The sequence below is a fragment of the Plectropomus leopardus genome, chromosome 18 (genome assembly GCF_008729295.1).
Source record: "Plectropomus leopardus isolate mb chromosome 18, YSFRI_Pleo_2.0, whole genome shotgun sequence".
NCBI classification, from domain to species: Eukaryota; Metazoa; Chordata; class Actinopteri; order Perciformes; family Serranidae; genus Plectropomus; species Plectropomus leopardus.
The window spans coordinates 21764526-21778972 of NC_056480.1; the positions used below are offsets into that span (position 1 = coordinate 21764526).

General features: G+C 38.8%; 1 protein-coding gene across 7 annotated transcripts in view; it reads left to right on the top strand.

Moving 5' to 3' along the window:
• Positions 1-681: 681 nt before the first annotated feature.
• LOC121958233 (ras/Rap GTPase-activating protein SynGAP-like) overlaps positions 682-14447 on the top strand; it is a 50817-nt gene continuing 37051 nt past the window's right edge. For 3 of the 7 annotated variants that reach the window (XM_042507107.1, XM_042507108.1, XM_042507112.1), the window contains exons 1-2: positions 4583-4655; positions 6451-6554. In XM_042507107.1, coding sequence (XP_042363041.1) covers positions 4639-4655; positions 6451-6554 — 121 coding nt within the window. In that variant the 5' untranslated portion in view covers positions 4583-4638. Of the gene's footprint in view, positions 1957-4582; positions 4656-6450; positions 6555-14447 lie in introns of those variants that run through there. The other 4 variants (XM_042507110.1, XM_042507109.1, XM_042507111.1 and 1 more) reach the window with 4 other exon arrangements.

Sequence of the window (14447 nt, forward strand, 5' to 3'; positions counted from 1 at the left end):
TGAAAAACTGGAAATCTGAACAGAAGCAGGGGGAGTTGATACCCTGTTGCATTTGTGTAAATGGGCAAATTTTTTCAATGTTGCATTATGCCGCATTGCAAATAGTTGCATGTTTCAACTCTGTCTGAAGTGGGCTTCGGCTATTGACAGAATCACAATGTTTATTTAAAATAACTTCTGGGTAGAAAATCTTCATATGAAAATGAGATCAGATATAAACAAATAATATATATATTACCAAATTTACACATCTCCTATATTGTTAGTGCGATGTCACAATAGTTTGGTCTTTATTAGGCATCTAAAAGGATAGTATTTTACATTTTCCCCCTCCAATAAAACCATAAAAAGTGGACATTTGCACTTTTTAAAAAAATTCAAAAAGGTACAAATTGGTGCATAAATATGTGTCCCCCGTAATGTTGAAACGTTACATACGCCCCTGTTTGAGATGCGCGAACTTGAGCCTTATTAAAAGTGCATCACCCCTAATGAAGGACTACACATTAAGCCCACTCTACATGTTCAATACGTAACTTAAATGAACTTTGTCATACTCCTTAAGCTCATCCCCATTGTAATTATTCAGCCAGTGGGCATCCGGCCCTCATCATTTGCTTTTATTTTTCAGCTGTTACAAACTCGAAAGATGGTACAGCGCAGGGCGGACTCGAGCTGCCTTTGGAGGCGTTGGTTTCTGTTTCTGTCTATCTTACGCACTATCTCCGCCCTCAAGGGACAGACTTCTCCGTTTACCCAGTACCTTTTTTTCCACGCACTGCCGTTAAATCTGAATCAGGTGTGACGGACTGCGCGAGCTCAGAGGACACAGCGTCAGTTTAGCCCCGGATTTCCCCACTCTTCGTTATGAATTTCTGGATTATGGGGACGTCGTTATGCCACGCAGGGTGAACTACAGACGCTTTCCAAGATTAAATCAGCCGAGCTAGAAGCGAGGAGCACGTCAAAAAATGTGCAGGAATCAGATGTTGCTCAGATGCTGCTGCACATCATCGGGATTTCGCCTGTAAATACCTCTGGGATGTTTATTTTTTTATGCTTTTTGTGGTTTTAGTGCGCGCAATGTGCAGTGGGTTTGCGTGCTGCTCGGAGTTGGCATAGCCCACAGGCATCACCTTGGTAATTATCAGCGTTTTAATATCGGTAATCGGCGTGATTCGTGTGCAGCATGCAGTGGTTGTAACCATGCAGAAGCCGTGTTGTGTCGTTAATCTCTGTGGAGTGTTTTAAATGTAAATATAAATGATAAATGATGAACTAATTGGCTCAGTGGATCGTTAAACCAAACGCGCTAATAGGAGTTCGTATCTTTCTCTTAAAAACAAAGCGACGCGGGGGCTGTTTGAAGTCACATTTGCCCAGAACAAACAATTAAGATGACAAAAACCATCCTCAAAAGAGATTCTCTTTATTACCGACGAAGCTCCATTGGGATCACATCTCAGTTCTTGGATTGCAATAGAGTTGGAGGACAGGGAGCAGAGGAAGCAGAGAGGGAGGAGAAGCAGAGGAGAGCTGCTGAGCTGCACAACAGAGCCACTGCTGACAGGCAAGCTTCAGTGATGGACTGAGCTGAAGGTGACGGGACCCCCCTGTGACAGCCAGCTTTTTCTCAAGAGCCTTCACACTTGACTAAAGGGCATGTACGGACACACTGCAGCATAGGTGAGAACAAGAGCTGCCCACGCTGAACACATCAAAATTGGCCTAATGATTAAAACACAACTATCTCTCAAAGAGGACAGCACTGGCCTTTTATTTGGGAACTGTCTCTCAGGTCTGCACAAACTGATTCTACCTTTGTCCCAAAAAGCAAGTTAACCTGGAACCTCAGCCCCCTTCCCAAGTGCCCTGGAAACCCACCGGATTGTGTCTGCCACCACAGATGTAATTAAGTGGTCAAGATTTCTTCACCAGGAAGTCCCGTGTTTTTGGGTAAGTGTTGTTCACGAGGGCAGAAAGTAACCTGACACGCTCCAAATAATATCGACCCCATCTCACAGTGAAGTGTTCACCAAATGTTAGTGACAGCTGGCCCTGGAGAGGCGCACTGATGGAGGTGTTAAAGCTGGTCATTCACCTTCCAGCCTGAATATTATTCTGCAACACAGGCAGCAGGGTCAGCACCAGCTATTAATACTCAGCAGCTTTGCTCAGGTGTTCAGGGTCTTGCTGAGCACATGGAGGTGATGCATTGAAGGCCAGATGACCTCTGATGACAGTGATGAGTTCAGTGAAAGTGGGACATCAGCACACAGGTAGAAAATTTAAGATTTCTTTCCACCTGCTGCCTGTGAAACATGTTTTATTTGCTTTCTTGATAATTTTTAAAAATTTTACCAGTTTTTAATGGAGACATTCTCTTGATAAAAATGCCATTTAGGGAATTTGGCACAAAAGTAAAATAAGCCACTGATGGGATTTGCTTGCTGCACCAGCAGGCCGTCGTCCTCTAGCACTGGCCAGATGGATGTCTGATAAGACAATTTATAGTTGGTTTACACCTATGAAGTTCTGATTATGCACCGTGTTTGGTGCAGGATATGAGGCCTTAAGTATCACATGTTGCACAGTACATGAGATACATTTTGCGCCACTAAATGTATGGTTTAGTCAAATAATGTTTATGTATTTTTTTTGGCATATGAAGCCAAACAAGTGCCATGAATTTGCATTTAAAGGTCCAGTGTGAATTTTAGGGACATAAATGGTGGGTTGTGGGTTCAATCTGTATGGGCTGCAAGTGACTCCCAAACATGTCAAGTATGTAAAAAACACATTTATTGTGAATTTCCGGCACAGGGCTTTAATTTTGAAGTGCCCTTTCCTGCTGTTCAGCTGCTATAATTGCCCTGTTTTCTGTATTATTTGATTGAATAACATGCTGTGCTGTCACTGATCTAGAAGCAATAATGTGCACTTTTTTAGTTGCAGGAGTATATATTAAGTTTTAGGTAATTACGCTTAATTCTTGCAATATGTTTTATTTCATCGTGTCCTGAGCACAGGAGTTGTATACATTTTGTAATATGAAATTGAATATGTAGTCATTTTTCTTATGTGTGGACTTCAAAGGACAAAATTTGGAGCCTGTTGCTGGACTAGTTGGAAACCACTAGTATACAATATTTAGAGCTATGTTTTCTTTAGTGCTTAATCACCTGAAAGTATGAATCGCTGTGTTTTCATTAACTTAGAATTTATTTCTACACACAGAGATGGTCCTCTTCCATGGAGGCCAAAACAGAAAAACCAAACACTGGCTCTGGGTAGGGCCTTTCGCTTTTTCCGCGTTGGCACTATAGTCCTCATACACTCTTGGCTAACAGGAGAAATTTCACCTCTACAACCCTCACTGCTAGATGCTACGAAATCCTACACGCTGGACCTTTAAAAGCTGCATTTTTACTGCATTTCTTTTGCGTGAAACGTCTGTTAACTGGCACAAAGTTAATCACATTGTCACTATCCCAAGATGCATTTTGTACACATAATACTGATAATAATCACTTTAGCTTAAATATCATGGCACAAAATGCAGCACGTGACACGTGGTGCCCCACGCTGAGTAGAATATTATCCATTCATGTGATTTATTTTCAAGAGAATTTGAAATGAGGTCCCTGCAGCCTCGCTTCCAAAGGTGAAGTCAGTGTAAGGAGCTGATTGACTGGCAGTCAGCTTCTGTGAAGTCAGCCAGACTTTCACAGATAGCCTGTAGTTTGCTAATGAGCTCTGTGTTGCATGTTGAACACCTGCATGGGCTACAGGGAGGCTCTGAGAGCTGGGATATGCAAATTAGATTTAGTAATACTTAATATGACTTCAGTCAGAACAAAGGAAATTTGACAAAAATTGGATCCTGCAGGGTTATATTAGCTTTCTCAAATTAAATTAGCATTTGCTAAAAAGTATCCAACTTTCACTGGACTTGTCACTGCTGTTTGAGTGTGTCTTTTAGATGAATAGATGTGAAGATAAGATACGTTTGTGTGAATTTTTCTGCCACTATAAATTTTCCTCAATCTGCGCTGGCAAAGCAGACATATTTGATGTCTGGACACTGTAATGTTGCACAGGTATGATTGAAGGTCACTATCTTTACTGTCGATTATATTTTACTGCAGACTCCTCATACAGCTAAAAAAAAAAATAAAAAAAATAACGCAGTGGTGAGAGAGAGAGAGAAGAGCTTCAGTTAATGAAATGTCTAAGGCTGCACACTTGATAGAACGAGATAAGTCCGGCTCACTCTGACTCATTGCCCCTCGCAGGATTTCCTCGTCCTCCTCCGTATGAAATGCCTATAAGATATGAACTATCTCATACATCTCTTCATGGAATTATTTTCTTAGTTTAGCTGAAATGAAGAGGCGAGATTCACGGACGTCTATTAATCTTTTTCTGTTCCTCGTGAACTGTTGAGAATCTGGACTCCTTGCCTCTCTGCCACAGTTGTCAGCTGGGAGCCTGACAGCCGGCAAAGAGCTGAATCTACTCCAACACCCAAGTTTTCGTCATAATTCTGCCGCTCTTCAGCCATCTTCAATGCAACGCATGGAGGGGGCTTTCTCTCGCTGCCAAGGACAGAAAGGCTTTGTCAGTCTGTTTGTCAGAATGTTCTCTAAAAAAAAGTAGGTACTCCTGTCAGCGAGCTCCTGTCCTGCAATCTCCTCAAATTGTTTTCTTTTGCCTTAGGCCATGAATTTCTTTGCTGCCTTCATTTTTGTGAGCAACCCCGGCAGAGAAAACACAAGATATTTTTACCCTTCTGCTTGTTCTTCTCCATCCTGAGCCTCAGCTCACAGTGTACCAACGTGCTGCTTCGTAATACTCATCCGTTTTCTCTTGCAGAACTGCCTAACAAATATCCTTCTCCTATTACATGGCCACAGATTTCCCAATTGTTAAATTATGTATAGGCTGTTTTTATGACTTTTAAAAAAAAATTCAATCAGAGAACAGGGAATTAAACACTGATGTGTCAGTAGGAACGCTTATCAATTAATCATAGTAACAGCTTGTGGTTACGCTGCATCATGACATTTAGTCTACAAGGCTATAAAGGGCAGCTATGATAATCTGAATGTTGTCATACTGCAGTTTTTCTGTGGTGAGTAAAATTTATAAGACTGTAATCTTGTACCACTTTTTGGGGTAAAAATCTGATTTGTTTTAAGTATGTGTATTCATATGCTCTGCAGTAGCCCCAGATTGTGCCTCTCATGTGTTATTACAGACTATGTTTACATGCATGCCAATATTACACTATTTTATTTTGAATTTGATACGAGGCATGTAAACAACATATTCTGTTTGCCAAATTGGGCCTTTTACTGAATTAATCATTTTCCAATTAAGATGTTGATGATGCTGATATTATTCAGGTTTTAGGAGCACTATTTGGACTTGTTTACAGCCCATTCAAAAATATGCATTTAATTTTTTTTATTTAGTTTTTTTTTTTTTTTTTTTTTTACTGCAGTTTGCGACAGACAGCCTCTTGACTTGTAATGTTCAGCTCCTTATGTTGTCATGGATACATTGTACACAAACCAGCTTGCAACATGGCTGTGGGGTAGAGATGCATGCCCAAAAGAAAAGCCCACATTTCTGGTCCGAAGGAGAAACACACCTACGTTTAAACACTATGTAAGACCTGGAGATCAACAGGTTTTTGGATATGCACAAATATTGCAATGCTGACATTTTAAAGGTGTTTGAAAAAATTATAGAGGGAGGCTGTGTTAGCACAGTTGGAAAAAGTCCACCCCAGGTGGAAAACTGATAAAATCCTGGCACAAGTGGCAGTGGTTCCACTTTTCCACAATGTTGACGTGATAATTGCTGTATTAGGGCATGTTCATCAGACTACATATAAACAGGACTATTAGTGGAATATTCATTTTCATTATTCATGCAAACAGCTGGAATATTTTCTTTTTGAGAATAATGTAAAAAAAAAAATATAAATAAATATAAATGATATTTTGTGCATGTAAACGCAGTCATTGTCTTCAAGTCACACAGGTTAACAGTTTCTCTGAAAGATAAGTCCCTGTTGATCTTAAAAAAATCCAGAAGGTCCTTCCACAAGACTTACTGCAATTTGGAAGTTTTTTTCAGAATCTCCAAAGATCCAAATATTACACCTACTGCGTGATAGGAAATTATTTTAACTAATTTCCCAAGTTGCCTCTTTATTCCCTATTCCAGACCCAAACTGTAGCGAAAAGTTTCTCTTTTTTTGATTTGAAAATGATTTTCGCTTTCGCCTTTGCTCATGTTTGTCTATGTTAATGTTAATTTCCATTATCTTTTATTTACATGCACAATAACGTTTATTTTTCTTGTCATTGTTGTTGTGAGTGACTCTTAGTCTATGAATCCAAAAAACTAAAGGAAAAAACCTGTGTGTGTGCGATATAGCTGCATGGACACATCTTCAAAGACGTGGCTGCCGCATCAGAGTCAGTTTGGGTTGGTTGGTCAAGCGGAGGTTTGCTGTGGCGGACCTGGAGTTTTAACCCCAAGTGAGTCTGTTTAGAGGTCTACCTCTCACTGCTGTCAACTCTACCCAACTTTAACAGCCTCTTCTCCAGTCTGTCATGGTCCAATGAGATTTTTCTCTGTTGTACATGTTTTTATATGTTTCCCCGCTGTTTTCTCTGGCTTCCATCGACACCACTGTTGCAAATGGTTAATGGAAGGCTTAACATACACTTCAGCATCAGCTGTGTCACTCTGCTCTTTTTCCTCTGCCATGGTTTTCCAGTCCTTTTCAGCCCTGTAAAGCTTTACAAAAGTACCTCAATGTATTGAGGATTTTTTACCACTCAATCCTCCACCGGAGCATCACTCACCCTCTGAGCCCTGCTTTGTCACACTCCCAGAGTTTTATTTTGACATCCTCTAGGTTTGATAGCGCCATTTGCCTTTTACTCCAGCTTTGATACACTCTGGGTCTTCCTCCTCTCTATGCTCTCTTTACTTCCCCAGATGAAAGCAGCCATTTCTGCTCCCTCCAGGGACAGGAGAGGAAATAATTTTCTCTTAGTTAGCACAGCGTGTAAAGCTGTTGTTTCATTTCAAACATTAAGACCTACGCAGTAATGTTTTGAAGTGTTGGGAAGAAACAAACAAGAGGCAGTTGATATTGTAGAGGGATTCTTAGTTGAGAATCACCTTATTTTGAATTGTGATGAGACAGTGCAGGAGTATCTCAGTGCATTCATTGTTAAGAGCTTCATATTGCAGCATTATCTCTAATTTTTATTTTTAGAATTTTCGTGTTTAATTTGGCTCTGATCATTTACAAGCACAGCAATAATGGCTCTAAATACAGTAGTAAAAATGAAGGTAGTTTTGATGGAGAGCTGTGCACAAGCTGCGAACATGTTCCTATGGTAACTAGGCCACACTCCCCTTGGCTAGCTCACACACGCAGGCAGAGGGACAGGCAGGAAAGAGACGGGAATGCTGGAAAACACACGTGATGGAGAGCAACTTCAGATTGTTTATCAAGGTTACTGTTCTTATGCCTCCCTGCACCGGGAGGGTATTTACATTTTTAAATTTCTTGGCTTTGAGAAATGATGGTTGCAGGATGTTGGAAGTCACTTTCTTTCTGTTCATCCAAAAATATCAAGCCGATCTTAGGTTTTTTTTTTTCTGTGGCTCCCTCACGCCCACACTGCCCCTGCTTCCTCAACCCCTCCACCCACCTCTGCTTTCAAAATCCTGCAGCTCTACCTCTCGTGCATTTTGCATTTACTCGATCACAGTGTTGTTTCTAAACATAGCACGGCAGTGACTCTGAACACAGTCACGAGTGTCACTTGTCCCTTGTTTTTGCCCAACTGCTTTTGGCATAGACCCATTTAAACATTTTCTAATGAAAAAACTATTAGTGCCTTTGTATTTTGAGTGTATATGTAAGGATTAAGGATAGCTTGAGCTTAACTGTATTAAACAATAGCCCTGATGTTTATTCACTTTGCATTTGAAAGCACCCAACATTGCAAGACGAGAGTTTAATTCCATCAGGCAGCTGACTCTCTCAGTGCTAGCAGTGTATGTCTCCATGTGTTCGGCATCTCTAATGTCACTCTGCGTTTTTGTAAACTGCTGCTCACACTTATACTGTGTCAAACCTCCTGGGGCGGTGCTGCTGGCTTGTCAAAGAGCCATGAGGTTGATGCAGCGAGGTTTTGCGTCTGTCAGTCATTCTGGCTGATTGTTTGGACAGCTCCCTGTTAATGAATGGCCTTAACTTTCTGCACGCATTTACACTGTCTGTGCTGTTTCAACAGCAGCAATGCTGTGATGAATTTTTGATGGAAGATAGAAAACTTTGACCCAGTGTACTTCGGCAGTTGGCATTTATTTTCCTGAACAAGCACTTCTGGCGCTAAACGTTGGCTTAAAGAGTAAATTCACCTAAATTCATACAAATATATTTTTCTCTCTTTCCCCTTGTACTATCTATGCAAGTTTCTGATGATTTAAAGTGCAACTTAACACCCTGTTTTTTTTAGCTTGAATATATATTTTGAAAAGTATTCAACCACAGCATACAATTGCTTTGTACCTCAATACAAGACAATGTCACAGATTTTTCTAATTTATTTGGTCTGGAGGGACATAATTTTGAGAGTTTTTTCGAAGAGCTCCTAGTGCAAGAAACATTAAAGACTGTAAAATGAAATAACACATAATTTGCTATATCGAGAAAATGGGACTTAAATTTATGTTACTCTTTAAACACCACAAACAAAATTCCTTTTGACTCAATTATATTGATTGGTAGAAGAAGTGTAAGAGAATATCTCACAACCTGGGGACATGAAATTATAACTTTTTATGAATAAGTGCCAATAGCTGTAACGGAAAAGTTGTAATGTAATTCGGATCCATTTAACTTTTATATTTTAAATTTTGGTCATGTCTCACCAGTGTTGTGGAATCATAAACAAGTTCTTCAACCCATATGACCCCAAAAGTTATTTCCTAGCCTCTAATGTGTCCTACAACAGTATTTTCCAAAATATAGCCATTGAAAATTACCCTCAAATGTGTACTTGGTATTTTGGTATTGCAATTTCATGCTCCCTTGGTCATTACATATGTCAATACCGATATATGTTTCAAATGCTGTTATTAGCCAATAATGTAAGCCACTTAATTTATTCATTGGGCTGTAAAACAGAAGGAATCATGCAATTGATTCTGGGACTTTAAATACGTTGCTGATTTTTAAAAAAAATATTTTTAAGCAGTAAATCACTTTTTTTTTTTATCTAGTCATGACATGCTTTCAGTTGTCCAGTACATGATTGAAATGAAACAGTTTAATACAAACAGCACCAGTTTGACCCTTTGAATAGATAATGTAGTTGTAACTCTGAACGCATAAAAGGCTGAACTACTTTGATATATGGATGTCAATCATTTGTCCAAATGTAATAAACTTGCATTAATATAGCATTTTCCCCCATGTTCAGTTTTATGATGGGCGGATTTCATAGGAGGATAAATAGTGAGCTTTATCACGGTGGCATTAAATTAGGCTTTAGTTAGGATACTTTGACATATTGACTTGTGTGATGGACTTATTGGGGCTGTCAGAAAAATAGCAAATTCCCAGCCATAATTATCATTTTGTTGTTGACATGAACAGTATTTACTAGTCGGAATATGGCAATTAAGGAGGCTTCCATATGACATGAATGCGACATCTGCCCCAGCAGGCCTGTCTGTGAGTCACCATAGGCTCCTCATTGTCAGATGCTCCAGACCAGACATAACGAGATCTTGTGTGTGTCTGTGATCAGGAACTGGAAACTCTGTCACTCTAAAACAAAGTGGACTGCTGCAACATCGTGGACAGTCTCAATAACATTAAGCTCACTTAATTTTTTTCAATTCCCACCCTCAAGTCGGTGAATCGTAAATCCTAAGGCCTTATTTAGGGAACATAAAACAACCAAGACACCTGTCAGAGAGCACACTGCCTCATTTAGTAGTGCAAACCATGCAGATAATCATCACGAGTCGAAATGCAAATGATGATCAGAGATGCTTTTATGTCTCAGTATAAATTATTTTTTTGTTTGGGGTGCAGAGTGGCATCAGTAAAAGCATCTGTATTGGCATACATTGTCATTTTAAACTATGCAGTTTATTACAGTCATACTTTTATGTCCAAAAAGTGAGTGGTTTTAAATATATAATACAAGTACTTAAATTCAGCTGCAGTAAGAACAATCAGTGTACTATTTATAGAACTTCCCACTCTGACATTTACAGTATATACTGTCCCAGCAGTATTCTCTGTGGGAATTTGGGCTATGCCTTTTTTCAGTCATAGCAGTGTCCTCCAGATGACATCACTTAAGGGGACATTGTCAAACTTTAAAATAACTTTCAGAATAAATGAAACAGTGTGGGCCCTCTTAACAGCCTTTCTTTTTGACCATCATGAGATGTTTTAGCCGTTTAGCTCCCCCAACATAATTTAAATCATTTTCAAAAAGCATTTTTTACGTACATTATCTTACAGCAACATAGTACTTTAATGGTAATAAATTATTATTGTTAAAATTTTATGCAATACTCAAAAAAAAAAATCTAAAACCTTGAAGTTTAAAATTCATGCAGTTTGAAATTGAAAAAAAAAAACCCATTAAAAATAACCTCTTTCCAAAATAGTATTTGTCTGAACGTCACCCTCAGACAACAGCGTGCTAATGTAGAACAGCCTATAGGAACAATTGTATTAACTAAGCCTTTATACTAACAGAAAGGGATGTCCATCAAACAGCGACTTTGTCACTGCCAGTTTAACTTTACAGACAGAAATAATCTTAAATATTGTTTTGGTTTTCCGAGATGACTCTTAAGCTTTTTTCTTGTCACCTACACTGTACAACATGTAGAAGCTGCTCTAAAGTCAGCTGTTTCCACCTGCACAACAATAGTTTCCCAGCATGCACAATACGTGATGCTACTTATATTTGACCCCTCAGTGAGTAAGAGACAGAGACAGAAAATAGAGTTCTGCGAAAAAGAAATATTTAAGCAAATGTCATGTCCCTGACGAAAAGAAGGTCTGTTTCTCATAGAAAGGTTTAAAAGAAAGGTGCATACAATTTGTAAAACCTGTTAATTTTTTCATCAAGCACTGGGGTTGCACAGTGTGATTAAAAAAAAGAATGAATGACAGGTGATTTAAACTGTATTCTTTTTGAGTAGTATTTCACATGAAAATGCTAATGCATTTTGTTTGTTTTTTTTCATTCTTTGGGTGAAGAAAAGAAAATTACTGCACACTGTCCTCTTACTTGCAATCAACATTTTAAAGCACATTATGTTTTGGCTCTCAGACTTTCATCAGGATACCTGTGATTCGTCAGCTTACCTGATGAAGGTCTGCGGGTGTTGTGCTATGGATAAATGTTATTTCAAGTAATACGACAGTGTGCAGGAATAGTCTTTTCTTCACCTATTGACAATTTCCTCCCGTGCACCTTTCTACAAATTGTTGAAGGTGTGCATGAGCCCTGATATTCTAACTTTCATTCCTTAAAAGTCAACACAATGTAGGAAACAAAGTCCCTGAACCTTATTTTTTGTCTGGGGAAGGTTCCCCACCTGCTTTGGTTTCAAATCCTCTCTATTTTTGAGGTCTAAAGGATGGCATGTTTGAATAAAGGCTAACAGAGCCACTAGCATGACTGTAAACTCTTGACTACTAAGTGTGTTACAGAGCAGTGTTTACACAATGTTGTCTTGCAAAGGTACCGCGAGGCCAGGGATAGCTATCGTGCAAAATTTGATGATATAAATGTATTTAATGTGGATTGGTCTAGCTCATACCTAAATACCAATCTGGTGGATCGCACCAATGCATCTCTTATTGTAGTTTTGCAATGATTGTTTTCCATGGCTTGAATAGAAAGTAAGGGCTGGTTTTCATTAGGTGAATCTTTTGGTAAATTAATTGCTGCTGTGTGATTTCATAGTTATTAAAAAAGTAAATTCACAATCGGTATTCAGTTGGGCTGCTTCTGCCTTGATGAGTTAGCTGGAGTGATGACACATTGTGTCCTCATATTGCATCTGAAAAATCAATCCTGTGAATAGAGGTTATGATTTTATTTAATTTATCAAAAAAATAAAGTTTCCAAATGTGTATTAATAGAGAGATATATACTAAAGGTTGAGTATGTTTCTCCAACACCCACTCACAGTCTTCCTCTTTCTGTCTTTCTCTCCCTCTGTATCACAGTTAGCTAGAGGCTGTTGCCACCCACACACTCTGTCCTGACAGCAATTTACATTCAGAATAGCCCATGTGAACACATCCATGTGTTATAATATGTCACGTTTACTTAGAGCACTGCATGTGGCAGGTGAATGTTTTAGTGGTAGTGATTTTGAAATGGAAAATATGTTAAATATTCATCCGCAGGGTTATTCAATGAGGTGTCAGGATTAAGCCCTACATGTGACAGAAAATAAATATTTCCTTCAGATGAGGACGATGGGTCTGATCAGATCACATTTGGCAGAAACAGTGTTGTGCAGCATGCTACTTTGTGTCTTTCATCATCTTTATTGTGCAGTTTTATGCCAATATCTTCTACAGTTCAAGTAGAAGCCCTTGGAGTTGTTTCCATGGATACCAAACAATTAGCTTGGATTCAGAATAGAACCTGGAGAGTCGCCTATTTAGAGGCTTTGGGAGCGAGGAAATCATAGGATGACAGAGTATCTTGTTTCCCTCTTGCAAAAGGGGAAAATATCGCTCCTTTGGGTATTGGGTAATTTAAAAAAAAAAAAAAACAACCCAAAAAACAGATCAATCTCAGATAAAAATAGCAGAGTAGAAATAATATCGACATGAAACATAATCATGTTTAGCTTTATGAGACCAAAGTATGGATGAATTGTTGGCATTTTATGCCACATTTTCAAGAGATGATGAGTGATTTTGATTACACAACCAGCTTAGAAAATGCATCCAAACAATAAAAGGATGTGGCTTTTTTTGTACAACCATGGCTTAAAAGATTGTTTTTGGCTTCAAGTAGACACACTTCATACCCCCCGGTATTACAGTCATTACAAACCCTGAAGTGTGTATAGCTTGGTAGGCTGATTATTGGACTGAATTTCAATTTTGTTTAATTTTACGTTTTCTTTTTTTTTTTTTTTTTTTTTACCTAATTACTAAAAAAATGTTGGCATTGCACGTTTCTGCAAACCACAGATATGTTACATTTGCTCTAGACTTGGGTGGTATCAGTTATTTCATACCTTTAAATTTCAGTATTAGTGTGTGACAGTACATCCCCCTTTCCCCTCTCTTAGTATTTTCAGTCTAATAAATAAACAATATTAAGTGAGAAAATTTCGGAAAAGCTAACATTCTTTCATCTATTTTCCTTTAAACATTGAAATAAAACTGTACACCCTTTGAAATCGTGTTCTCTCTTTTTGCAAACTAAGGCTAACCTAATTGCCCTGTTTACTCATCGTAAGATACACTTTATTCAAACTCATCAGAAACAAAACTTACCAAAACCATATTGTTGTTATTTGTCTAGTTAGCAAGGCCACTTTTTAAACAAGTACCTACTCTAAACCCCTAATTGATCAAGTTAGAGGTGAAAATAAGTTGTTTTCCACCTCAGTCCCTCGCTGCTGTTGTGGCCGTTTACAGTCCTGTAATGTTATCACTGCCACTGGCAGCTCGTTAGCTCAGCTGTGTGTTCCACTAGTAGAGACTGACCTCTGGTGGCACATGATGTGCGCTGCATAAAGTGCATCCTTAAGAGAGCATTTCAGTATGAGTTTTATAGAAAGACAAGTGTCTATTTTTGACAGTATTGCAAATTATACCATTGGAATTTTTAAATACCCTTGAATACCATGATACTGCCCAAGCCTAATTTGCATGTTATTATGTTGTTCTACATTAAGACTTAATGTTTTTATCAAGGCTGTGGTTAACATGTGGTTGTATTTAGGCCACAACCCCTTGGTAATGGTTAGGATTATTTTTGTTCACTACAAAACACCAGCGTTTGGAGCCTAAAAAGCTGATGGATGTTTGTTAGTGTTCAATAGAGGCGTACAGCATGGAAGGCATCTTGCTAGGGTTTCACACCATACATTGTCCCTCCCATTTTCCTCTCTTTATAGTCAACTTATACATATATTAGTTAGTTAGTTAGTCTGTGCTGCATTAATTTGGCAGATATTTTGAAATGTTTGGCGCTAATCTGTGGGTAGCCACCGTACTCATTGAGCTGTGTGTGACCAGTTTTTTTTTGGGGGGGGGCATTTAAACTGTGCTCTTAAATGCTGCTTAAAAATAGAAAGCTCTGTTTATAACCCCCCCCCCCCCCCCCCCCCCCCCC